Here is a 25,695-nt window from a genome sequence, read left to right on the forward strand (position 1 = left end):
CTGTGCTATGCGGCTGCTTCCCACTAGCTATCTATTTCACATTTGGTAGTGTATATATGTCCATGCCACTCTCTCACTTTGTCACAGCTTACCCTTCCCCCTCTCCATATCCTCAAGTCCATTCTCTAGTAGGTCTGTGTCTTTATTCCCGTCTTACCCCTAGGTTCTTCATGACCTTTTTTTTTTTTTCCTTAGATTCCATGTATATGTGTTAGCATACGGTATTTGTCTTTCTCTTTCTGACTTACTTCACTCTGTATGACAGACTCTAGGTCCATCCACCTCACTACAAATAGCTCAATTTCGTTTCTTTTTATGGCTGAGTAACATTCCATTGTATATATGTGCCACATCTTCTTCATCCATTCATCCGATGACGGACACTTAGGTTGTTTCCATCTCCTGGCTATTGTAAATAGAGCTGCAATGAACATTGTGGTACATGACACTTTTTGAATTATGGTTTTCTCAGCGTATATGCCCAGTAGTGGGGTTGCTGGGTCGTATGGTAGTTCTATTTGTAGTATTTTAAGGAACCGCCATACTGTTTTCCACTGTGGCTGTATCAATTTACATTCCCACCAGCAGTGCAAGAGTGTTCCCTTTTCTCCACACCCTCTCCAGCATTTACTGTTTCTAGATTTTTTGATGATGGCCATTCTGACCGGTGTGAGATGATATCTCATTGTAGTTTTGATTTGCATTTCTCTAATGATTAATGATGTTGAGCATTCTTTCATGTGTTTGTTGGCAATCTGTATATCTTCTTTGGAGAAATGTCTATTTAGGTCTTCTGCCCATTTTTGGATTGGGTTGTTTTTTTGTTATTGAGCTGCATGAGCTGCTTGTAAGTTTAGGAGATTAATCCTTTGTCAGTTGCTTCATTTGCAAATATTTTCTCCCATTCTGAGGGTTGTCTTTTGGTCTTGTTTATGGTTCCTTTGCTGTGCAAAAGCTTTGAAGTTTCATTAGGTCCCATCTGTTTATTTTTGTTTTTATTTCCATTTCTCTAGGAGGTGGGTCAAAAAGGATCTTGCTGTGATTTATGTAATAGAGTGTTCTGCCTATGCTTTCCTCTAAGAGTTTGATAGTTTCTGGCCTTACATTTAGGTCTTTAATCCATTTTGAGCTTATTTTTGTGTATGGTGTTAGGGAGTGTTCTAATCTCATACTTTTACATGTACCTGTCCAGTTTTCCCAGCACCACTTATTGAAGAGGCTGTCTTTTCTCCACTGTATATTCTTGCCTCCTTTATCAAAGATAAGGTGACCATATGTGCGTGGGTTTATCTCTGGGCTTTCTATCCTGTTCCATTGATCTCTATTTCTGTTTTTGTGCCAGTACCATTTTAAATGCATAATACAAAGTGAGAGAAGCCAGTCTGAAAAGGCAGTATACTGTACAATTATGTGACATTCTGGAAAAGTATAACTGTAGAGACTGTAAAAAGATCAGTGTTTTCCAAGAAGGAGGGGTAAGAGGGAGGTTGAATAGGTGAATCATGGGGGATATTTTTAAGGCATACATTCTGTATGATAACATAATTGTGGATACATTAAATTATGCATTTTTCAAAACCCACAGAATTCCATAGCACAAAGAGTAAACCTTAATACATGCAAATTTAAAAAAATCATTCAGGAGCTCAGGGGATTCTAGGATGGAATGCAAACTGTGACAAAACAATCTAATTGTACTACAAATGTATGAAACAACTCTACTGAAAAGGTGGAAAGTGGGGGAAAGGTGTTGAGCAAAGTAACTCTGGAAATGAGTGGAGTCTCTAACACTAAAGCAAAAGAAATTGTACGTAAGCACTGTACTCTCATTGATAAAGTTGTTCCCACTGGGGTACAGGTTAACAATTCTGACACCACTATATATGTACATTGGAGCTGAGCAATTAAGTAAATAGATGGCAGATGATAGGAGTCAGTTTTCTCACTGTTGGGAATTTACAGATAAGCAAGGGAAGGAAGCTAGAATGATCCATATGGTAATAGATTAGAGTTTGAGACATCAATATAAACTCAAGTTTAGCTTAACTATAGATATAGATGGTTACATATAAAAATATTTCTAGATATGTACATGCAAGTTTTAGTGTATGAGTTAGCATAACACATATTTCTTTGATTTGTAGGCTAGAATAGTTGATTCTAGGACTGACGCAGAAAATCAGCCTGAACTTAAGAATAAAAGGTAAGACTGAAACTTTTAGAAAAAAAAAAATAAGAGAAAATCTTTAGTAACCAGAGCTGGGCAAAATTTCTGAGATTTGACACTAAAAGTATGATCCACAATCTTACTTATAAACTTGACATCATCAAAAATTTAAACTTTTACTTTGTGAAAGACCTTGTTAGGAGAATGAAAAGGAAAACTATAGATTGAGAGAAAATATTTGTAAGCCACATATCTGGTAAAGAACTAGTATCTAAAGTATATGAAGCACTTCCAAAGCTCAAAAGTAAAAAAACAAAGAATCCAAAAGAAAATAGACAAAAGGCATGAGGAGACATTGTACCTAAGAAGATATTTAGATAGCAAATAAGCACATGAAAAGATGTTCAGCATCACTAGACATTAGGGAAATGCAAATTAAAACTACAGTGAGATAATCACTACACAACTATCACAAAAAATTTTAATTAAAAAATTAAATAAAAATGATAAAAAATTTTAAATGATAATTAAAATGTTTTAAAAGTAATGACAACCCCAAACACTAGTGAGGATGTGGAGAAACTGCATCACTCATACATTGCTGAGGGGAATGCAAAACGGCGCAGTCAGTCCAGAAAACATCATGGCAATTTCTTTCAAAACTAAACATGCAACTACCATACAACTCAACAAATGCACCCCTGAGCATTTATCCCAGAGAAATGAAACTTATGTTCACACAGAAACCTGTAATATTCAGAGCAGTTTCATTTGTAATAGTCAAAAATTGGAAACAACACAGCTATCCTTCAATGGGCGAATGGTTAAACAAACTGTGGTACATCTATACCATAGAAAACTACTCAGAAAAAAAAAAAAAAGTACCAACTATACATAGTTGTTGAACCATACAACAACGAGGATGAATCTCCAGAGAATTATGCTGAGTTTAAATAACCAGTTCCAAAAGGCTACATATTGTTTGATTCTATTTAAGTAACATTCTTTAAATGACAAATTATGTAAACAGAGAACAGTTTTGCAGATGCTAGTGGTTAAGTGAGGTGCAAGGGAGGTGGATATGGCTACAAAAGTTCAACATGAGAGATCCCTGTGTGATGTATCTTGACTATGTCAATGTCAATATCCTGATGCTATTGCACATAATTTTTTTTTTTTTATATGGAGGGGGATATTTATTGACATAGAAAAATGTTTATATATTTTTTTTATGAAAGAAAAAGAATATTCATTTATTTTTAATGACTTATTAGAACAAATACCTATAGATATCATTATATATATGATATATAAATTAATTATACAATATATCATGTATTAATTATTAAAACATTAAAACATATATTAAAACATTAAAACATATTATATATTCAATATGAAACAGGAGGAAAGGGGGCAGGGCACAACCTTTAAAAGAATTACATAGCCCGAGGACACAACATAAACTGATTAGAACAAAATAGGTCCAAGATGGCGGACGAGTCTACTTCCACTAGACCTTGAGCCTCAGTATACACTCATTGTAACACATCAGCAAGCTAAGCGACACACCCACAGGTGCCACGACAGTTCCAAGGATGACCATAAAGGTCAAAAAGTGGGCGGTGGCTCAATTCCTAGAAATCCCCACCCCTTCCCCAAAATAGCTGGAATACTCCTCCCACTCATCAGCGTATGAAATTACTCACCCCTATAAAACTAACAACCCCATACCCTGGTGCTGCCCTCGCCTTCTTTTTTTTTTTTTTTTTTTTATTTTTTTTTATAGGTATACCTGGATTTAATTCTCACTTCTACCGCTTGGTAGCTGGATAGCCTTAGGCAAGTTTCATACCTCCCTGAAATTCACTTAATTCAGTCTGTAAAATGGCATAATAACTTATTATAGCATCCTTTTAGGAATTTTAAATCAGTTCTTGAAATAAAAGTACACAATATATAGACAAGTATGGATTCCTCAATAGATGTTTGACCTTTCATTTCTCCAGTATCCCACCCGCATCAAATAAAGAAAAATACTTTTTAAAATTTACGAATATTTCATTGTTGTAAAGTTAAAGCCATAAAAATAATCAAATGGCCTACTATCATACCGTTAGAAGAAAAAAAAAAGGTGTTCATGAGAGTTCCATATTAGAATACAAGTTTTCCTTAGGCACCTGTTTATGTATGCTATTCTGCTCTTTGCAATAAATAATTAAATTTAAAAGACTTAATTCCTCACTTTTAAGACCTTATTAGTTTACAAATTACATATTGACCTATGCTAAATTTTATACCGACCCATGCTAATGAATTCAGTACAGAAAACAAAAAACACTGCACTCAAGCAAACTACATATATATATATATATATATATATATATAACTTATATGAGAATTGCTACTCCAGCTTTCTTTTGGTTTCCATTTGCATGAAATACCTTTTTCCATCCCCTTACTTTCAGTCTGTATGTGTCTCTAGGTCTGAAGTGGGTCTCTTGTAGACAGCAAATATATGGGTCTTGTTTTTGTATCCATTCAGCCAATCTGTGTCTTTTGGTGGGAGCATTTAGTCCATTTACATTTAAGGTAATTATCGATATGTGTGTTCCCATTCCCATTTTCTTAATTGTTTGGGGTTTGTTATTGTAGGTCTTTTCCTTCTTTTGTGTTTCTTGCCTAGAGAAGTTCCTTTAGCAGTTGTTGTAGAGCTGGTTTGGTGGTGCTGAACTCTCTCAGCTTTTGCTTGTCTGTAAAGGTTTTAATTTCTCCATCAAATCTGAATGAGATCCTTGCTGGGTAGAGTATTCTTGGTTGCAGGTTTTTCTCCTTCAACACTTTCAATATGTCCTGCCACTCCCTTCTGGCTTGCAGAGTTTCTGCTGAAAGATCAGATGTTAACCTTATGGGGATTCCCTTGTGTGTTATTTGTTGTTTTTCCCTTGCTGCTTTTAATATGTTTTCTTTGTATTTAATTTTTGACAGTTTGATTAATATGTGTCTTGGCGTATTTCTCCTTGGATTTATCCTGTATGGGACTCTCTGTGCTTCCTGGACTTGATTAACTATTTCCTTTCCCATATTAGGGAAGTTTTCAACTATAATCTCTTCAAATATTTTCTCAGTCCCTTTCTTTTTCTCTTCTTCTTCTGGAACCCCTATAATTCGAATGTTGGTGCGTTTAATGTTGTCCCAGAGGTCTCTGAGACTGTCCTCAGTTCTTTTCATTCTTTTTTCTTTATTCTGCTCTGCAGTAGTTATTTCCACTATTTTATCTTCCAGGTCACTTCTCCGTTCTTCTGCCTCAGTTTTTCTGCTATTGATCCCATCTAGAGTACTTTTAATTTCATTTATTGTGTTGTTCATCGTTGTTTGTTTCATCTTTAGTTCTTCTAGGTCCTTGTTAACTGATTCTTGCATTTTGTCCATTCTATTGTCCATTCTATCTCCAAGATTTCGGATCAACCTTACTATCATTATTCTGAATTCTTTTTCCGGTAGACTGCCTATTTCCTCTTCATTTGTTAGGTCTGGTGGGTTTTTATCTTGCTCCTTCATCTGCTGTGTGTTTTTCTGTCTTTTCATTTTGCTTATCTTACTGTGTTTGTGGTCTCCTTTTTTGCAGGCTGAAGGTTCGTAGTTCCTGTTGTTTTTTGTGTCTGTCCCCAGTGGCTAAGGTTGGTTCAGTGGGTTGTGTCGGCTTCCTGGTGGAGGGTACTAGTGCCTGTGTTCTGGTGGATGAGGCTGGATCTTGTCTTTGTGGTGGGCAGGTCCACGTCTGGTGGTGTGTTTTGGGGTGTCTGTAGACTTATTATGATTTTGGGCAGCCTCTCTGCTAATGGGTGGGGTTGTGTTCCTGTCTTGCTAGTTGTTTGGCATAGGATGTCCAGCACTGTAGCTTGCTGGTCGTTGAGTGAAGCTGGGTGCTGGCGTTGAGATGGAGATCTCTCGGAGATTTTTGCTGTTTGATATTATGTGCAGCTGGGAGGCCTCTTGTGGACCAGTGTCCTGAAGTTGGCTCTCCCACCTCAGAGGCACAGCACTGACTCCTGGCTGCAGCACCAAGAGCCTTTCATCCACAGGGCTCCTTAATTTGGGATGATTCGTTGACTATCTATTGCACATAATTTTGCAAGACGATGCCATTGGAGTATACTAGGTAAAGGGGACAAAGGATCTCTCTGGATTATTTCTTATGACTGCATGTGAATCTATGATTATCTTAAAAGTTTAACTCAATTTAAAAAATCTAATTGAGAATCAGAGCAATGGAGAAGCTTTATTGTATATCCAAATAATTCTGTTAGAGGCTGCTATATTACCCACGTACTCTGGACAAAGCATGGTAATGTTCACTTTGTAGTGGAAAGACTATGGGCTTTGTCATTAGAGACCTTGGATGAGATATAGCTTACCACATATCAGCTGTGTGACCTTAGACAGTCTGACCTTCAGTGTCCTAATCTATAAAACACTAGATTCCTTTTGAGGCTTAAGCAAGGTAGTGTCTAAATTAGATACATAAAACACTGTATACTTAAAACCCTTGGCATGGTGTCTAACCACACAGTAAGTACTCAAACGTTAGCTATCATGAAGGAGAAAGAATCAGAACAATTGTTTAGCAAGCAACTGTTTCCCTGTCCCTGTATTAAACTTGACAAGGGATTATTAGATTATAAAACAACATATAAAAGAGACATAGAATGCCAACTAAGCAAACATGTGTTAACAGAAGTGTATATGTGATTTTTTAAAAAATTGTCTAATAAATTTTCCTTATTTTTAAAGAGTGTATGATTACAGAGACTGGAAAAATTAAAAAAGAAACACAGATAATGCAATCATCATTACAGAATAACATGACTAACCTTATTTTTATATGCATATATTTTTAGAACACTGATATTATGCTGCTTATATACCATTTTCAAATCTACTTTTTGATTGCATGCATATTTTTCCATGTCATCCAATATCTTAAAACATCTTTTTCAATGTTGCCTAAATTAGCGCCTATATATACAATGGAATATTAACTATGTACCAACGGACATGTTAGTTGATTCCAATTTTTTTCTACTGTAAAAACTAACAGAAAAATTCTAGTTACATAAAACTTTGTCTAAGTTGGCTATTGATAAAGGAATGCTTCCTATAGAGGGGATATTAAGAAAAAGAATATACAGGTACCACCCCCCTTTTTGAAAGTTTGCTTTACGCCACTTCATTTTTATAAATTACCCACATTAGTACCTGTTTTCGCTAATGGAAGGAAATCCAAAGAGGATTTTGGGTTTTACAAAAAAAAGGCGAAAAGCAAAAATTACATTCAGCATTTGTTTTGCAGGGGGCTGTTATAAAGGCAGTGTGTGCCTCAAGCAGTGAGAGCGGCCCCGCTAAACTCCTTCCCCAGGAACTACACTCAGAATCTCAGCATCAAGCTGCCATAGCTTTGAACTGTTTCTGTGAGCATCTGTGCTTTATCTTGATTTACTTTGTGCATCCGTTAGCAAAATGTGTCCTAAGATAATTGCTTCTTTGCTTTCCACCATTTCGGCTTACGAAAAGTTTAATAGGAATGCTCTACTTTCAGGTAGTGGGGGAAATTTGTACTATAAAATTCTTGATTTGCGTGACAAATCCTTCTGAGAGGAATGAAGCAGGATTCTTAAGAAGATGCTTTTTTGGAAGTTAAGTATTTGTTCCACTTGAATTAGTTTCACTCTGATCAACGTATATTATGCTTTTTAAAGTAGAAGTAATAGAAACTTTGGAAGAAAGTGAAAACACCTCAGAATCTATTACAATCAACGAAAAGAATGTCAAGTACATTGTGAAAAGTACACCAGATATTGGGAAGGTTTATTTCAAAGCAGTTAGAGCATTCAAATGCCAGACAGTCTATTATTGTGAAAGACAGTTCAGGCCTGCAACGGAGGCTCAAACTAAACTCTGGAATCATTTAGGAAGTGACAGAGGAAAGAAAAAAGGGAAACATACATAAATTCAACAACCCAAATTATAGTTTCAGGGAACAGGCATATAATCATACAACAAGAAAGGACTGCAACAGGAAGTTGAAATTAAGTTTTCAAAAGAAAAAGCAATAAAGACAGGATAGACCCTACTACTTGAAGAATAGGATTAAAAAATCATCCAGTGAAAAGAGGCAGAACTGCTTAATTTTGATTGTGTTTCTTCTTTATAAAGGAGAAAAAATCTTTATTGTATGGTAGAACAATATTGATAGAAAGTTGAAGCCCAAGATGGATACAGCAAAGTGATAACTGAGGGAGGAAACTTCACATCGCAAAATGTCACAGGGTAGTGTAGTTAATCCAACAAGCGGTATTTCATGAAAAGGGAGGGAGTTCTGCATTTTAATCCACAGCAACATGATGCAAGATAGAAGCAGTAACGTTACTTTCCCAAGAGGATGATATAGCTACTAGCTGCATTTCAGATTCAACTGTAGAGATTTTAACCATGTACATGTACAGGCGCCTTCAAATGCAGTAAATCAAAACATCCTTATTGGTTGGGGATAGGCATCTGCATAGCAGCAGCATAACTGCTGCTCAGTGAACTAGTTTTTAGCAGATTAGGGTCGCCAACCCTAAATATTTAAGAAGACTCTCAACAAATGTTACTTTTGTAATCTAAAATGTTAATCCTTAATTACCTTGACTTTATAGCCAGAAACTGCCAATGACAAATTGGTATTATAAAATACATGTTTTATTGATGTATACTGAAAGATTATCTTAAGACTCAGATAAGTTCAATTAATTTCTCAGACTAAAAGAATCTCCTCTCTAGTTTTGTAGCCTTAATTAACGTCAAACATAGGTGCCCTACTTCCCCTCTCTCCAAGACACTTAGAATTGATCTCTAATCAGGATATAACTACCCAAACAGATCTTTCTGGATTCATGGTATTTTTCATTATTATTTTAAGCTTTCAAAACCCAGTAGTTTATGCTAAAACAAATGAAAAGAACTACCCCTCATTTCTAAATAAATATTCTCTCTTTGATCAGAAGTGAGCCAGAGAGACCATGGAGAAAGCAACCCACTTTTTTCTATGCTAGTCTGACTACAAAAACAAAGGGAATATAAGAAAGATAAAGGTGTAATCCTACCAATCTTCGAGAAAGACAGGCCCAAGTCCAAAAATTAGATTCAGTACAACTCAAGGTAAACCTATTGCTTTATCAAATACATAATGAAAAGCATGGACTGGCAGGAAAACTGTTTCTCTAATTTCAGGAGATGTTTGTTTTCTCTTTAAAATTGTGTAGATTTCTTAAGTTACCAGGCTATGCAAATTGTCACAGGCAAAATCAAATTTATAAATAAATGATATCTATTGCTACACAAGACTAAAATAAGAATTTTAAATTTAGCGATAGGTCAAAGCTAAGTTTTCAATAAGGATTTCATTAGTGATAGAGCTTTGTACTGAGTTTTGCTAGTCCCTAAGCCAATTTATTTTAAATGGTGGATTTTCTTATCTTCCCAACTCATTTTAGTTTGGAAAAACTGCCTTCACTCTGATACCTCTGAGTTCTCCAAACAATATCACAAATTAGCTAGCTCTTCATGTATAAATCACATAGAGATTAAACAAACTCAGGGGTAATTTGACACTCAGCCATAAGATGTATTTTGGTTGGTCTCATTTATTTCCCTCTTGCTTCTTCTGTTACTTTGCATTTTAACCACTGTGCAGAGAGAGATTAAATACTTTAATCCATTTTATTATCTAACATTTGTCATTTACTTTTTGGTAATATTTTTAAAGGAAGATATAAGATATATGTCCTTCAGGACAAAGTCTGTCATTCTTCCCAGTTCTCTTATAGTTTTCTTACTGTGGTAAACACTGCACTTGAATACACTGAGAAGGTCCTTAAGAAGTCATTAGTTACCTATTAAGGCCATTTAATTACCTTTGGATGAGAACTCTTCCCTAATTCCCAGTTTAGAAAGGCCATTTCAGGAAGCAAGTTAGGATTTTATTATTTTGGAATTAAATATCAGACTACAGTTGAAATGTTTATCAACCACCTCAGAAAAAGGAAGAATCTTGAAATAGCTCCCTGTAGTTTGTTTATTTGGATAATTCCTGGTTTTCATCAACCTGGATTTAATTCAGATGAGGGAGAAAAGAAAACTCTTAACTCTGACTACCCTGAGATCATCACGTTGTAAGAAAGCCAAGCCACACGGAGAAGCCATGTGTAGGAACTCTTATTGGACATCCTAATTGTCACACCATCCCAGCTGAGGTGCCTGTCATGAGTGAATTTGCCTTCGGAGGAACCCAGTCCTCAGCCATGTAGTCGCCCTAGCCTTCCAGTCTTCCTAGCTGAGGCCTCAAACATCACAGAGCAAAGACAAGACATGCTTGTTATGCTCTGTTTGAGTTCCTGGACCAATCTACTCTCAAAAGAAAATTCAGAGAGCATTACTTGATATAAATATTTTATTGAACAAGAGACAAACCTTTTGCAACAGGGAGACTTCAAAACCAAAAGTAACACGAAGCTCAGGTCTCAGCAGTTACACCTCAATTTACAACGAATGAATGAAAGAGTTCAGTTGACCCTTGAACCACCCTAGGGTTAGGAACACCAACCTCCAGCACAGTTCAGCATCCTTGGATTCAACCAACTGCAGATCATGTAGTACTATAGGATTTACTATTGAAAAAATACACATATAAGTGGGCCCAAACTGTTCAAACCCATGTTATTCAAGGGTCAACTGTAGATTGTTTTCTATTGTGACTGGTTACTAGAAACTTACATTCATTTTAGGGTAATAGCACTGTATAAGTTTACTAATTTGTAGCTTATTGGCTAGGAAGCTGTAAGGTCACACAGACATGAAGAAAGCTTAAGATTTGTTTAAGGTCAGAGTCAGCATTTCAGGGAAATCAGCACAGCTTATTTTGGTTATGTGATATGAGTGTTTGATTTAGGGGTATATTCAAACTATGGCCTCCATTTTGTTTTTTCTTTAACACTATAAATATAATAGAATGGTGTCTTGAGCTGCAAAATTTTGGTGTATGTTGTGATGCAAAAATGGTAACTAGAACACTGATTAAGCTGTAGGGGTCATGAGAATGAGCAGAATTGACCACAGGCTTCAACAGCTGTGCTCTAAAAAACCACTACATGTTTGGACAGAGGCAACACACCCAAGGGCTGCTTGCAGGCAATGACTGAGTTCTGTAGGAGACATGCACCTCCTTGGATGGGCGATTTTGACTGGCCTTCCTTGACGGCCTTGCTGAGCCTTCCTTAGACTGTAATGGCATGCTTCCACTCAACCTTCCTTCCATCTCTTCCTCATTCACATTCAGACTTGCCCACGGTCTGACTGCTCTTCCAGCCTTTTCCATCTCCCTCATCATTTTTTCTCATATAGGCATTTTCTCTAATAAAATCCTTTTACACTTAACCCAGTCTTGGTGTCTGATTTCAGAGGACCCAGACAAACACCAGTAGTACCAGAAATGGTCCAAAAAAACACACAGTAAGATGGGGGTTTGGTACTGGCTTACCCACCACCAGGCAGACAGAGGACACCATCCTCCTTGGTAGGTGGATCACACTTTCTGGCAAAAGATAGTGGCTAAATTGCTAGATTTTAGTGACCTCTCACCAGTGCATTCGTGATGGCCTTGGTAAATGCTCTCTGGAAAATGTTCCAGTGGAGGTGAATGCTGCGACAGGTAGGGATGATACTGGCATTTGAAAAAAAAATGGGGGGAACAATGCTTACAAAGATAGAGGGGTTGGCTGGTTACTGCTAAGTTGCATTGACACTTTACAGAAGGATAATGAGAGATGAGGGCTGTAAACATCACTCAGAAACTAAATAGAAGAGCCAGAAAGCCTTGGTGGTAGCTTACTAAGAGGCCTGTCTCTTGCTAGGAGGGTAGACACAGCTAAACAGCAGGCTGAAGACTTGATTATTAAAGTCCCAGAGCTCAAGAAACATTTTAATTCTCAGCCAAGGCAGGTCAGTTGTGTGAAGGTCAGGGCCCTGGTGGGGAAAACCCAGAACCCTGAAACTGGATAGGGACATCTGAGTGGTTGTCCTGAGGATGTTGATTCTGCAACCTTCCAGACCCTCTGGGACTGCAGAGGTAGCATAATCCTCCCCAGTAAGAACAAGCCCAGCATGGCAAAAATTTCACCCTGACAAGGCAGTAGGTGATATACACACGGGCTACCCCTACTATATGTCTTGGCTGCCAGGACAATAAACAGGGTTAAATCTCAGCTTAACCCAGCTGAAGATGGGCTGGGCCTTATAAGGAAGGAAAGAGACTATACACCTAAAGAATTATATGAATGACCTGGGATACACTAGTAGGAGCCAGGAAACTATTGCTGGAAGTGGATTTTGCAGTGCTTGATCAATGGGGACAGAATGTACATTTGAATAAGCCAGAATTCATGGACTTAGAGACACTTTATCAAGACCCAGGATTTAACACCCTAGCAAGGACCCCAGAGAGTAGGTAAACTAGCAGCTGGCGTAGTTCCTAAAAGCCCGGCTAATTCTCAAAGAGGTTACCCTAACAGAAGGCAAGTGGAGGAATTAAGTAGCTGAGGAAAGAGGGCATGTGGTATGGATATGTAAGGCCAAAAGACCCACCAGAAGATCGAGCTCTGTAGGAGGGCACAAAGAGCACTCCATTTACCAACGCCATCAGGAATGCACTGGTTAGAGGGGCACCAGTACCACTATGAAATTCTGTGATGGCTTTCCTCTACAAGCCAGGGATGTTGATACTAGAGGCAGTTGCATAGCTAGGCTGGTTACCATCCATGGAGATGAAGGGGCTTTAAGTAATAGAGGAGAGATGGCAGCACTTGTCTGTCAGGAGCCAGGAGGCTGTAATTATCATAATGACTGGCAAGGCCAGAGGGCAGCCAAGGCTGCTTGACCTGCAGGGAGTTGTAAAAATGGTTAACAGAGTATGGTGTCTCTAGAGGCAAAACATATGGGCAGCTAACAAGGGTGTTGCTTAATATTACAACCAAATAAAGAACAGAGGAGCAGGATGCTGAAAGTGACTGACCAACAAAGTCACAATCACTTACTCAGTTCCCAGACCAGATGTTCACATCTGTAACCCTTTGACTAAAGAAGGGGCTGGGGGTCCAGGAGGAAGGACTCTGTTACACCATGGCAAGCATGTACCATGACAATAGAGTGCCTGTACGTGTGATTCAAGTTGATACAATTGGCGGGTGGAGTAATCTCCACATTGTCTCTGGCCTCTGGAGTGAGAGCTGTCATAGTGGGGATAGTCATATGGAAACCTCTGAAACTGCCTCCCAAAATAATTTAAAAAAAGCATTATCATATCACATGGAGGGGTGTGGCAAAGATGAGTACCAGCATTAAATAAATATCGGAAGGATGCAGGAATGGTGGGTTCTATCATATCTCAATTTAATTTGATACTCTGGCCCCTCCAAAAAGCCAGATAGCTCTTGGAGAATGACTGTAGACTGTCACAACGTCAACCAAGATGTATCCTAGATTGTAGCTATCGTACCAGGCATGGTATGCTTGATAGAGCAAATTAACATGGCATCAGGTACACATACCCAGCCATTAGTCTAGTGAATGTATTCTAATCAATCCCAGTCAGGAAAGAGAACCAGGAAGTTTGCATTTGCGTGGATGGATGACAAAATTCATTTAAAATTTTCCCTCAGGGCTATGTTAACTCTCCTGTCCTTTGTCATAGGCCAAAGAGATCTGGACCTTCAGGACATGCCACAGAACATCACACCTATCCATTATATCCATGATATAATACTGACGGAGCAGGAACAACAGGTGGTTGGTAGGCTGGAGGCCATGGTAAAATGCATGCACTCTAGAGGGTGAGAGTTCGAATTTTCAGGTGCCAGTCCCTTCAGTGAAGTTTTAAGAATCCAGTGATCATAGGTATGCTGGGACATGCTCCAAAGTAGAAGACAAATCACTGTATCTTGAATTCCCTGCACAAAGAAGGAAGCAATACACGTGGAAGTTCTCTTCAGCTTCTGGCAGAAACCTAGGAATATTCACCCTGCCCATATACAGGGTGATACAAAAGGCTGCCAGCTTTGACTGAGGTCCTTGGACTGCATGGCAGTGAGGAGCGAACACCTCCATACACAGTTTCTTCCCTTTATTCTTCACTTGGGTCTCTCTTGCGCCAAGATCTGACTGTTGACCCAGCCTTTGCCAGCTCCCTTCCCATTTTCCATCCCAGGTATATAGCTTAATAAATGAGATTGCATGTCTAATCACATTTTGGCCTCTGATTCTTGGAAGACTCAAACTAACACAAGTGCTTTAGAGAAAAGTCACCTAAAGAATAAGAAATCACTGCCATCTTTAAAAAGAGGCTCTAGAGGAAAGAAAAGGGAGGAACCAAATTTACTGAGTGAAGAGAGGATGGTCACATGGGGTAGGAAACAATGAAAGTATGTGTAGCCGTTCTCATCATTCCACCATCTCAGTCTCAACTGAAAAGAAACCAGAACCACCATCTGGTGTGAGGAAGAGTTAATCAGAGCACAACTTTGGTGGTGTTGACTACAAAGCCAGACAAAGGCAGAAGAGATATAGGATCCAATCAGCCATTGTTAAAACATCATTAAGATTGGTGGCTCAGTCAGACAAGAAGACTGTTAAAATAGATATTTCAACCATGTAGCTAAGGATTAGCGAAGGAAGTTAGTTACTACCGTGTAGAGAGTTGCAATCTCAAATCAGAGGGAAGTAATTTAACTAACTTTAATTTAGTAATTTAAGCGTTGAACTGGAACCTATTTGAAATAAACCTAGTATGAAAACTATGGGCTTAATATTTTCCTTATTGTGGTGACTCTAAAAAGGCTCAAAATATGTCTCATTTTAGGAAGAACCATCCTGGCCATATGCAGCCACTGGGTCTTGAGTTCTAGTCAGATCTCAAGTCTGTAGGGGATCAGAATATGACACACAAAAATATGCCACTTCAGCATAAGGATTATTTTGAGCTGAAGACAGTTGAGAAATAGCAGACGCCAAAAGAAAAAAAATGTGCTCTGCCCTCCCCATTTGCCTGAAACAAACTTAGATTCGTAAATCACTGGAGACTCTTACCAGCCCAGAGACAGCGCTAAGAGGAATCTACATAACATGCTTTACCAAAACAACCCTTATCTTCCATTGGTTCCCCCATATATTTACCTTGGAAGCTTAAAACCCTTTTCCTTTGTCTTGTCTCTTCTCTACACATTTACTGTTCTTTGTTAAAATGCTACATAAGCCCAAGTTCTAACCACCCGTATGAGTTACTCATCACTGAGTTTCTCTCCTGCATGTGAGCTCACTGCACGTTAATAAACTGTTTATTTTTCTCTCGTTAATCTGTCTTTTCAGTCTAATTCACAGAGCCTCAGACAAAGAATCTAGAAGGGCAGAGGAAAAAGTTTTCAACTTTAGCTTATTGGACACTTTACCTTAGTCATGATTTATTAACCTGGTAACTGCAACTCATTTGAGATAATAAAACAATTCCCTTAGTAGAGGCAGATACCCTAGGAAATTAGTAAAATTTATGTTTCAAGGAGAATTGCCCCTTGTATTACCCCTTCTAAGACCCTGAGGCTCATTTTGAATTCAAAATTTTATATTAGGAAGGATCCCCACCCCCGAATTGCATAAGCTTCAAGCCCCACAAAGCCAGGATGTGCCCCTAGAGGCTTCTATAGCAGGCTAAAAAGTGCGGACATTGTCCCAAATGCAGGGTCATGTACGGATGTCAGGCAGGACAGTGATGTGTCCATATTTGCATTTTAGAAAGATTACTCTGGGAACAATGTAGACAAAGTGTGAAAGAGGACTAGGTCTGCTGGGAAAACAGAAGGAAGCTGTCATTGTATTTCAAGCAAGAATAAAGACCTTTTTCCTTTTTATTTTGTGAAAGGACTTCATGTTCCTTTTGAAAGAGCAAGATCCTCTGGGGCATTTCTAATTTTACATATAAAAGCTCTGGCTTCCCATTTCAGAAGTATTATTCTTCCTCCAAGAAGCTGAGGAGATTCAAACCTTCTGCAGTATAACAATCTTTCCTTGTCTTCAGAAAGTAAAATATGGAGTTTCCATACTCAACAGTGTTAACCTACTAGCAAAAGTAAGTAACGTAACAGCAACAGTTTGTTTTAAAATTACCTGTCAGTTTAAAAATTGAAAATATAACAGATTTTCAGAGACCTTTTTAATCCAATAAGAGATTCAAATAGAGTATATGCTATATCCCTGGATGATAAACTTAATATTACAAAAAATATCCTAAGAGTACATATTTTCACACTGAATACATTTTAGAGTTCATCTGGAAGAAGAAGAATATATCATAGTCAAGAAGACTGAGAGAATTAGAGGTGGGTTGTTCTACCTGAGGGAAAATCTTATTTTAAAGCCACAAAAACAAAAACAGTTTTTCTTCACAGGCATGAGAATAAGCAAGGAGAAGTCTGTTCAAAGTCTGAAGTCTGAAAATGGACCAAGTATAAATCTTTCACATTAATAGGGTAAGAATGGGCTGGTAGATGGCTAGCCATTTTCTTCACAGCTCTCTGGGAAACCAGCAACTCCTGCTCTATGTGGGAGCTGTGGGGAAGGTCTCTCCTTCCTCCTGAGGGCTTAGACAATCACACAGTCTATGTACCATAACAACTGTCTACTCTCCCAGAAGGTTACTGTGACAAATCCATACTCTGCCTTGGGGTACTGCAGAGAAGGAAGAAAAGTTTTATACAGAGTTTATGAGTATTCCTCTGAACTCGGTAACTACAAGTTTTCGAAATGTATATTGGGTGTGCAGATCAAGCACAAAGACATACTGAAAATAAGTTGTTAGAAAGTCAAAAGCATTTTTAGATTATGCTCTTGATTCAGGACTACATTGGGGTGAGTTCTTTGGAATGCACTTAAACACTTTCCAATTCGAATTCTTAGTGAATGGGACATAGGTGCATGTTCTTCTCCAGATTCTGGAAATACCTGACTCTAAATGGCAGACCCCTTGCTAAAGTTCCTAGGTAGAGAGTCAACTCATACACCCCTGCACCCTTAAGCAAAAGGCTAAAGGGCATTGTCCCCCATACTAGACACAAAGGAGAGGACCCATCACCTTTATTCTGAAGTTTAGCTCTCCAAGCAAGAGATCTACCTCAATCATATGAATTCTCCTACCAATTTCCCCTAAAACTTCGCAACCCTTCAGAGCATAGGAGAAAAATGGGACTCCAGAGAGAGAAAGTATCACAGGCCATGGGGGTACAGAGGAGGCACAACCAACTGTCTTGTGGAGGGGTACGAGAAAAGAATACACTCTACTCTTCTATATCCTAGGTTGCACTTGCCAATTTACACATGTATGCCGTGCTAGAGTATGAGTTATTTGAGCACAGAGAGGAGGCTCATAAGTCTTTGTATCACCATGCCCAAGCATAGTGCCTAACGCATTGTATGTACTCAAATATTTGCTGCGAAAAAAAATTTAGAAAATACTCTGTGGCTGTCAAAAGCAAAATACTGAGCTCTGGACCTATTAGTCTGGGCTTTCTCCTTCACACCTCCAGAAAGAAAGAAAAAAATTCTCTCGTCAAAATCTCACTAGATGCAAAGGCAGAATGGATTACCTGTTCTATTCATGAAGCAAAATATGTAGGTATGGTGTAGGAAATCATCTCCACTAAATAACTAGGAATAAAAATAAGGTGTTTGGATTTAATGTTTGATTACCACGTAATGGTTTGAGCAATGGGTTCCAAAACCTCAAGACAAGGTGCCAATAACCATTTGAAAAACAGGCCATCAGAGAGCCTGGTGTACTGTGTATTGCAATGCAAAGTGTGGCATCTAGCAGATTTTGCTTTTATTAGGTTCTAGGGACCCCCATTAAGAAAGATTTTAGGACATTTATTATTTACCCTCCGTCTTGAATTTAATTTTTCCTTGAGGGAAAAAAATGCTGTCCCATAAATAAACTGAATCTTCTCAATCTAGACCTTAAAGAATAAACCTATTTCTATTTAACCTTTAAAACTCTGAAAAATCAGATCAATCTTTCTTGTTAGTACCCAATATGTGTCAAATTAAGTGTTACTAACGTATATGATGGAATAGGACTTTATCAAGAAACTAGAATGAGTGTTTCAATATTTGCAGAGTTACCTATTTTGCCATCTGACAGTATATACTACAGCTGATCAATCTTTAGCAGACTCTTTAAAAACAAAAGCTTAAGACCGTCTTCACTACTTCAGAACCACATAAGAAATTCAGAAGTGTTGCATTTTAATGTCAACTGTTGTAGTAAAAGTTGCCAGTGCCTGCCCAGATCCCTTTTCACCAGGCTGATATATGTATTCCCCAGTTGCTATGAATATTGGGGACTCAGTGTTCACAGCTGCATCCTTTTCCAGAAAATTACCCTTGATAATAGAGGCCACCTCACCCAGAGGTGTCTGGGACAGCCCACAGCCAATGACCCAGGAAGACAAGGGTATAAAGACCAGCCATTTTGCCCCACAGTGGGGCACCTTATGGTGCCATTCATGTCCCAGAGAACATATCATGGTGCCCATTACTATGTTCTGTTGAATCTCCTTCCGAATATCTATCATTTTCTCACCATTCTAATTGTTTCTCATCCCAGTTCAGGAGCATCTCTCACCTGACTATTTGAATTGCCTTCTGAATCAATGTTCATCTTTCCATAGTCCCTTCTCTACAATATTGTCAGAACACTCTAAGATGCAAATTTAATCACCTTCCACTTCCCCTCCCACGACACAGGTGCCTCTACTGGAAATCCTTCAATAACCATCGCCATCACCTACACAGAGGCATTAAATGGAACTCAGTTCACCCATGCACTTTGTTTCTCCTCCAAGAAAATGAGACCATGGAGCAAAGAAAAGCCTTGATATACATATAACACAATGCAACTTGATGGCATTTATCTACCTTGAGAGCCAAAGTTAGCTGAAACAGTTAACTATAATCTTGGAGGCGTCAGAAGACTTCCATTTAGTAGAGAAGAACTAAAAGACTAAGTAAATCCAGGAGAATGGGTTACAAAACCACTCACTTCCCTTTCTAAGTTAGGGAGTTTATTACAGCAAGCTAGGACTGAGTGTGTCCTACTGGTGTTTTGGGCAATAACCTCCTGGACCTCTGGCCCAGGAATCTCTTGAACATTGGATGTGAAATTTCACAGGTTAAGGTTGGGATGATGATTAGTTCTTAAGTGGGTAACTAATGATGAAAGTCAAACCTACAGTAGTATAATTATGTTAAAGAATAATGTGTGCCTATAGATACTTAAGTATCTAATGTTTGAAAGTTTTGCCTGTTAGAGAAACAGACTGACTTGTGATTCCCATTTATAATACACAGTTGAGTAACTGATTTAGACTTTTGGTTTTACATTAAAATCTACCCTTACAACCAGTAATGGAATATTTCATAGAACTTATTTCCCTCCTCTCTCACTTTTTACTTTTAGAGTCAGAAGATTTTATAGTATCTAGAATAGTTTGTCAGATAATATTAAAACAATATAATAAGCTTATGAACAGTTTAAAACCTCTATAGGAATTTTTGTAAATCCCCTCATTAAACTCCACTGTAACAAATTTACTATATTTACAAATTGAATAAGATTTGAATATCAAAATAAAAGAATAAGGTTTCTCATTTTGAACTTCAATGCATTAATAAATTAAATACATTTAACAACTAAAGTAGCCCCTGAAATAGTATTTTCTGGGTTAGAAAGGTCACCCTCAAAGTCATTAGGATCTCACAGTGACATGTAAATCCAAGCTCAGATCCTTGCAAAATCATAAAACATCACAAAATTGAGCTGAATTCCTGCATGACAAAAATGTCCCCTCCTTGAGATGGTTCATGAGTTTTCTAGGTCACCACAGTCCCTCCCCATAACACATACACGCATCGCTCAGTCACTCATTTACCTTTACATTCCTGGTTTTTACATAGGCATTAGCTACTTCAACCCATGTCTCTAGAGCAGTGGTTCTCAACCAGAGGGCATATTGTCACCCAGGGGCCAGCTGGCAAAGTCTAGAGACATTTTTGGCTGTTACAAGTACGGGTGGGTGCTACTGGCATCTAGTGGGTAGAGGCCAGGGATGCTGTTAAAATCCTACAGTGCACAGCATAGCCCCCAACAACAAAGAATTATCTAGCCTAAAATGTCAATAGTGCTAAGGCCAAGAAATCCTGACCTAGAAGAATGCATCTAAAACCCTCCAACACGGCACAGAGGCCTTACAGTGATCTATCATCTTTGTGTATCCTGGAAACTAATCCATTACATTAAATAGGTCACAAGTATCTCCTTTCTTCATGGTTTATGGAGTCCTCATTTGTATTTAATTTCTTAAATTTTGATGAGTTTCTCTTTTCTTTACAATTTGTTCTTTATTTCCTTCAAGAAATCCTTCCTTACATTGAGATTAAAGATACTCTATTTTGCTTCCTTCTAACCATCCTACAAGTATTTCACATTTATGTCTTCAATCCATATGGAATTTATGTGCTGGAATTCAGAGATGTAATTTTGTTTCCATATGGATAACCCATAGCATCAACAGCATTTATTGAACAGTTCATCTTTCTCCACTAGTTGGTAACACCAACTTTGTCATATACTGAGTTTCCATGTAAACTCTCAGCTGTTTCCAGGCTATTCTCTATTTATTCCTGTGATGCTATTATTTTAAGTTATACTTTTATTAGGGAACTTACTACCTGATATGATTCCTTTCTCTTGCTTCTTTAAATTTACTCTTACATGAATTTCAGTGTAGGCCCTCTTGGAACTATACTTGAAATTGTTTATGGATTAGGTAAAGATAACTGACTTTTCTCATTGATGAATATTGTATCCCTACTTGGATTTTCCATGACTTTAACAATTTCTCTGTAATCATAATGATAGACTTATTCCTGGGTGCTATATATGGTTTGTTTTTGAGGTTTTTGGTTTTTACATATTTTTTCTTTAGTTTGGATCTTATATATGGCTAACTTGCTGAACTGTCTTAATAGCTTGTCTGTACATTCTCTTGGATTTTTTACTTAATCATATTACCTGCAACAGTTTTTTCTTCTGCAATACTTACTAATTTTTTGTCTCATTGTACTGGCTCTGATCTCTAGCACAGTTTTGAAGAGTGGATGTCTTCACTTTGTTCTTGACTTTAAAAGGCTTTGCCTCTAATGCTTCACATTTAAACATTTTTTTCTTTCTAGATTTGTGGCCAATACTTTCTATCAGGTTAAGGAAATTTTATTCAGTTAGTGGTTTTCTAAGTTTTTAACATCCCAAATGGGTGGTACTAGACCATTTATAACACAAAGCAGCTTTGTTCTTTAAGTCTGCCCAGTCTTCCTGAAGGACTTCTTATATTAGGAGATGCAGCTGGAAAGCCTTCCTCCATCTTTGAACCTGCCTCCTTTTCACCCCTAGCCTTGCTCAGCATCTCCCAGGAAAATCTATTTAGCTTAAATCACTTTTGATTGGGATGCTCTTTAGTTTTCAGAGATTAATCCATTCACAGAAATATCTTAAGGGCCCTAAAAACTACCTCCTATCATTTCACAGATAGTTTGCAAGAGATAAAAGAGTTAGAAGCCCAGCTATCAATTGTGGTCAACACATAGAGCCAGGGATAAATCTTTAAGATTCTTGAAAGCATACACATGCCTCAACATTCCATTCTCTTCAAGCTCTTATTTAACTCCTTAGTCAACCAGTGAGCAAGTCCTGCCAAAATACTAACACAACTGTACCCCAAAACTCCTGGGTGGCTGAGGAAGCTGGAAGAGGATTTGAGCGTGTACTCTCACACATGTGAAGGAAACTACCTCCATCAGGCAAAAGACCTCTTGAAGTGTTAAACTGTTATGGGTAAACAAAACTTCAGCAAAAATAATCCCTAGGTCTTATAAAAATAAAATGACATTTCAGTGTTCTTTCCCATCTTTTCTTTCTGTGAGAAAATATGCAGTGTTGAACAGTTGGTTTTTCCTTTGTTTCTTTCATTTTCTTCTGTGCCAGTTACTGGGGGACAGTTTATATTTTAATTTCATCTTTTCTTCTTCACACAGTTTAAGGGGAAAATAATTATTCATACTGGTTTCAAGCCAGGCTGCATCAGTATTGTACCTGGGAAGGAAATGGGTAGATTCTGGGAAAGGTTTTTTCTCCCCCCAATCAAAATACATATGTTGTTGGAGGATTTCTCATCAGCCAAAAAACAATGTTTGACTATTTCATTCTGAGTGTTATATATAACTTTCTGAAAATGTCAGAATATCTTATGTAGGCAGCCTGATTTCAAGTGAACATCTCCTTGGTTATAATCAATTTACCTGTAAAGTCTGACACTGTTCTGAGAGTCATCTAAAAAGCCACAGGTTACTTGTGGATTAATCAAGGACCTCAAAGCATATAACTGAGCTTATACTTTTTTTTTTTTCAGTCCTAAAAAGCTATGCATCTATCTTGTTCTCTGAAAGTTATATAGACATACCACAGTACCCTTTACCCACAGGTATGGTGGTTGTTGTTGGTATGTATGGGGGAGAAACACTGTTCTACGGAGGCAAAGAAAAACAACAGTTCGGCAGTGGTGCAGAATCAAATCCAAATTTTCCACTCGTTTTTATTAAAAGCAGCTGTTAATGACCTGTAGTAGGCAAATGATGTCATTTATCTAAAAAAATTTTCAGTGGTCTTCCCCTTTGGGTTATTTTCTACATAAATCAGTCATTTTACATATTCCTTTTCTTTGGTAAATAGAAAAAGGTATTTGCCTTTCTGGTTTTTCACTTTGATCCTTTATTGGTATCAAAAGCAAGTTAGGTCTAGACTGATATTAAAATGAGAAGTGTTCTTCTGCCCATTTTTCTAACAAAAAGATACTACAAATAAATTTTAAACTTCAGTTCTGTCAAAAAATGGGCCTCTTCTATGTTCTCTAGTAGCAGATACAGGAGATCAGAGATCAAAAATCACATAAATACAAACATACATTCAACCTCTTGCCATACATTTTCTTCTCCCAGGAAACCTCCAGCATCCACCACTTACCTCATTTTTTATGTAGCTGGTAGGAAATCTGCTTGATACACAAACTCTTTTTGACAACTGTAAAGCTGTGGTCAATTATGCCCTTTCTTGTATTTTCCAGGTCAACAGCTGCGCAGTACAGTAGTTAACACTCTGTCTTTAGCCACACTTAAGAGTTATAGCGCAGGGAAATTCCTTTCAAGATTATCTCCTTTATTTTGTTGATTTTGAACAAGGAACCCCCAAACTTTACACTACGTGTAATGGGCTTGCAACAGATTAAGCAGCAGGATGTGAGCTTAGAGTTCTTATTTCTGAGGTAGAACAAATCGTTCCTCATGCCTCCTTTCTGCTTATCCTCAGCCTTTCTTCTTCCCCACCCCCTCCCAACCAACAACTTTTCCCAGCCCTGGAGTAACAGCGGAGAATTATAATACTTCAAATCTTACAATATATTGTTAAACACAGCATTCCCGAATGAGAGAAAGATTAATGAAAACTCTCGTTGGAAAGCTCCTGAGGTAAGGGGAAACCTATGATATCGACTATCTTTACAACTGTGAAAAACTTTCAGTTTTGAAAAGAAAAGTAAAAAAGATACCAGCAGGTTAGCGTAGCCTTCAATACTGCAGCACGTCTTCCTTTACTCTTTTTAACTGCTACCAGCTGACTCACACTCCGACTCAGGGGCCCTTGGCAACCAACGGCCCAAGCCCCCTAAAGACTGCTAAGGACCACCAAGAGAGCACAGCGGAAACGCCCGCAGACCCTCCTCTGTGTTTAAATTTCAGCGGGAGGAAGCGTGGCCTAACGTGAGTAGGAGAACGCCACGCCCCCACGGGGCGGGGCTGTCTCACAGCCACCGTCTCCCTAGAGGCGGGGAAGGGGCGGGGCCACACGTGACGTCATCCATGGAGCCCTCCCTGGTTGGAGGGAATTTAGAAGAGACAAGGTGGGAAGGAGGCGGAGTCTAGTTTCCCTGGTGATGGGTTGCCCGGCGGTCGCCTGGTAACCGGCCGCGGAGGTCTTGGCTGAGCCAGCGCAGGCCGCGGAGGTCTGTGGGCCGGGGCTGACGCTGGACTCTTTCTGTGTGTTCCGCGATGGCAGCGGCAGTGGTCACGCCGTCGGGTTTGGAGGATGGGGTTTCTCGGTCCCGTGGCGAAGGGGCAGGGGAGGCGGTCGTGGAACGGGGCCCCGGCGCGGCCTACCACATGTTCGTGGTGATGGAGGACCTGGTGGAGAAGCTGAAGTTGCTCCGCTATGAGGAGGATCTCCTCCGGAAAAACAACCTGAAGCCCCCGTCCAGGTGGGTGCCCTCGTCCCCCGAGCGCCTGGATACGGGCTGGGCTCTGGGGAGATGCCTTCCTCCGGCCTTCGGGGGAACGTCAAGCGCGGGTTAGCGAACACTTGCCTCTGTCTTCCTTCGCAGGAAAGGGCACTTCACCCCAAACTTGGCGACGGAGGGCCGGACTACTCACGGAGCTTAGGCTTCGTATTTTTGTAGGAAGAGTAAAGTTTTGGAACTACAGATAGGATTGGAAGACAGCTTGCCTAGAGCACACACGCAGCTCCATAAAACACAATTTTTTTTTTTCGGATTATAAACGTAATAAAACAACCTCATAGAAAACTCAGAAAACACAAGAAAATGTGTAAAAATAGTACTGCATTCACTCATAATCTCATCCCGAAAGATGAATGCCATTATCAATTTAGATCTATCTCTAGTTTTTGTTTTTCTCTTTGAGAGCCTGTCCCTACAACTTGTAACTGTGGGTACCTGGACCTTGCTGAGCACTTTGTATGCAGTTAGTAAACTTGTTCACTAATTGCTGTGGTTTAAAAGACTTCCGCCTTTGCAGTAACAGTATTCTCGGAAACTGAGAAGTGAAAAAGACAAATGAAATGACAATTATTGGAATTGTCTCTCTCTCATAGAACCCAAAGGCCTGCCCTGTTCTGGTGGGGAATAAGTCCATCATCCTGAAGCCACTGGCATTAGTTACTGAGGGTAGTGGACAGCCAGCACTTTCTCTTCCAGTCAGTGTAGCTTAGTGATAGCCTCATAAATAAGTTTTATAGCTTTCCTTCACATTAGTAGTTACTTAATTTTTTGTGTTTATTTTAGATCAAGAATTTGTAGTACTTTCTCTTAAAGGCTACAGCTAGTCTCAAATAATTTCCCTTGACAGTTTGAATCTCATTTCTTGCTCTCTTCCAGTAACTCACATTAGAAGATATGTAGGCTTCATGTAAACTGCCCATATTGCTAAGCCAGTCCATAATAGGAGAAAAGTTAGAGGAAGAATCATTGTTGCTTGATTCATGATAGAAA

General features: G+C 38.7%; 2 protein-coding genes across 2 annotated transcripts in view; one reads left to right on the forward strand and one right to left on the reverse strand.

Moving 5' to 3' along the window:
* HHLA2 (HERV-H LTR-associating 2) overlaps positions 1-23,905 on the reverse strand; it is a 172,376-nt gene extending 148,471 nt beyond the window's left edge. The window contains exon 1 of the mRNA XM_033432212.2: positions 23,382-23,905. The gene's annotated coding sequence lies outside the window, so the exon portion shown is untranslated. The remainder of the gene's footprint in view (positions 1-23,381) is intronic.
* Positions 23,906-24,325: 420 nt separating this feature from the next.
* Positions 24,326-25,695, forward strand: part of IFT57 (intraflagellar transport 57) — a 60,178-nt gene continuing 58,808 nt past the window's right edge. The window contains exon 1 of the mRNA XM_004272079.4: positions 24,326-24,666. Coding sequence (XP_004272127.1) covers positions 24,461-24,666 — 206 coding nt within the window. The 5' untranslated portion in view covers positions 24,326-24,460. The remainder of the gene's footprint in view (positions 24,667-25,695) is intronic.

Source organism: Orcinus orca, chromosome 5, assembly GCF_937001465.1.
Source record: "Orcinus orca chromosome 5, mOrcOrc1.1, whole genome shotgun sequence".
Lineage (NCBI taxonomy): Eukaryota > Metazoa > Chordata > Mammalia > Artiodactyla > Delphinidae > Orcinus > Orcinus orca.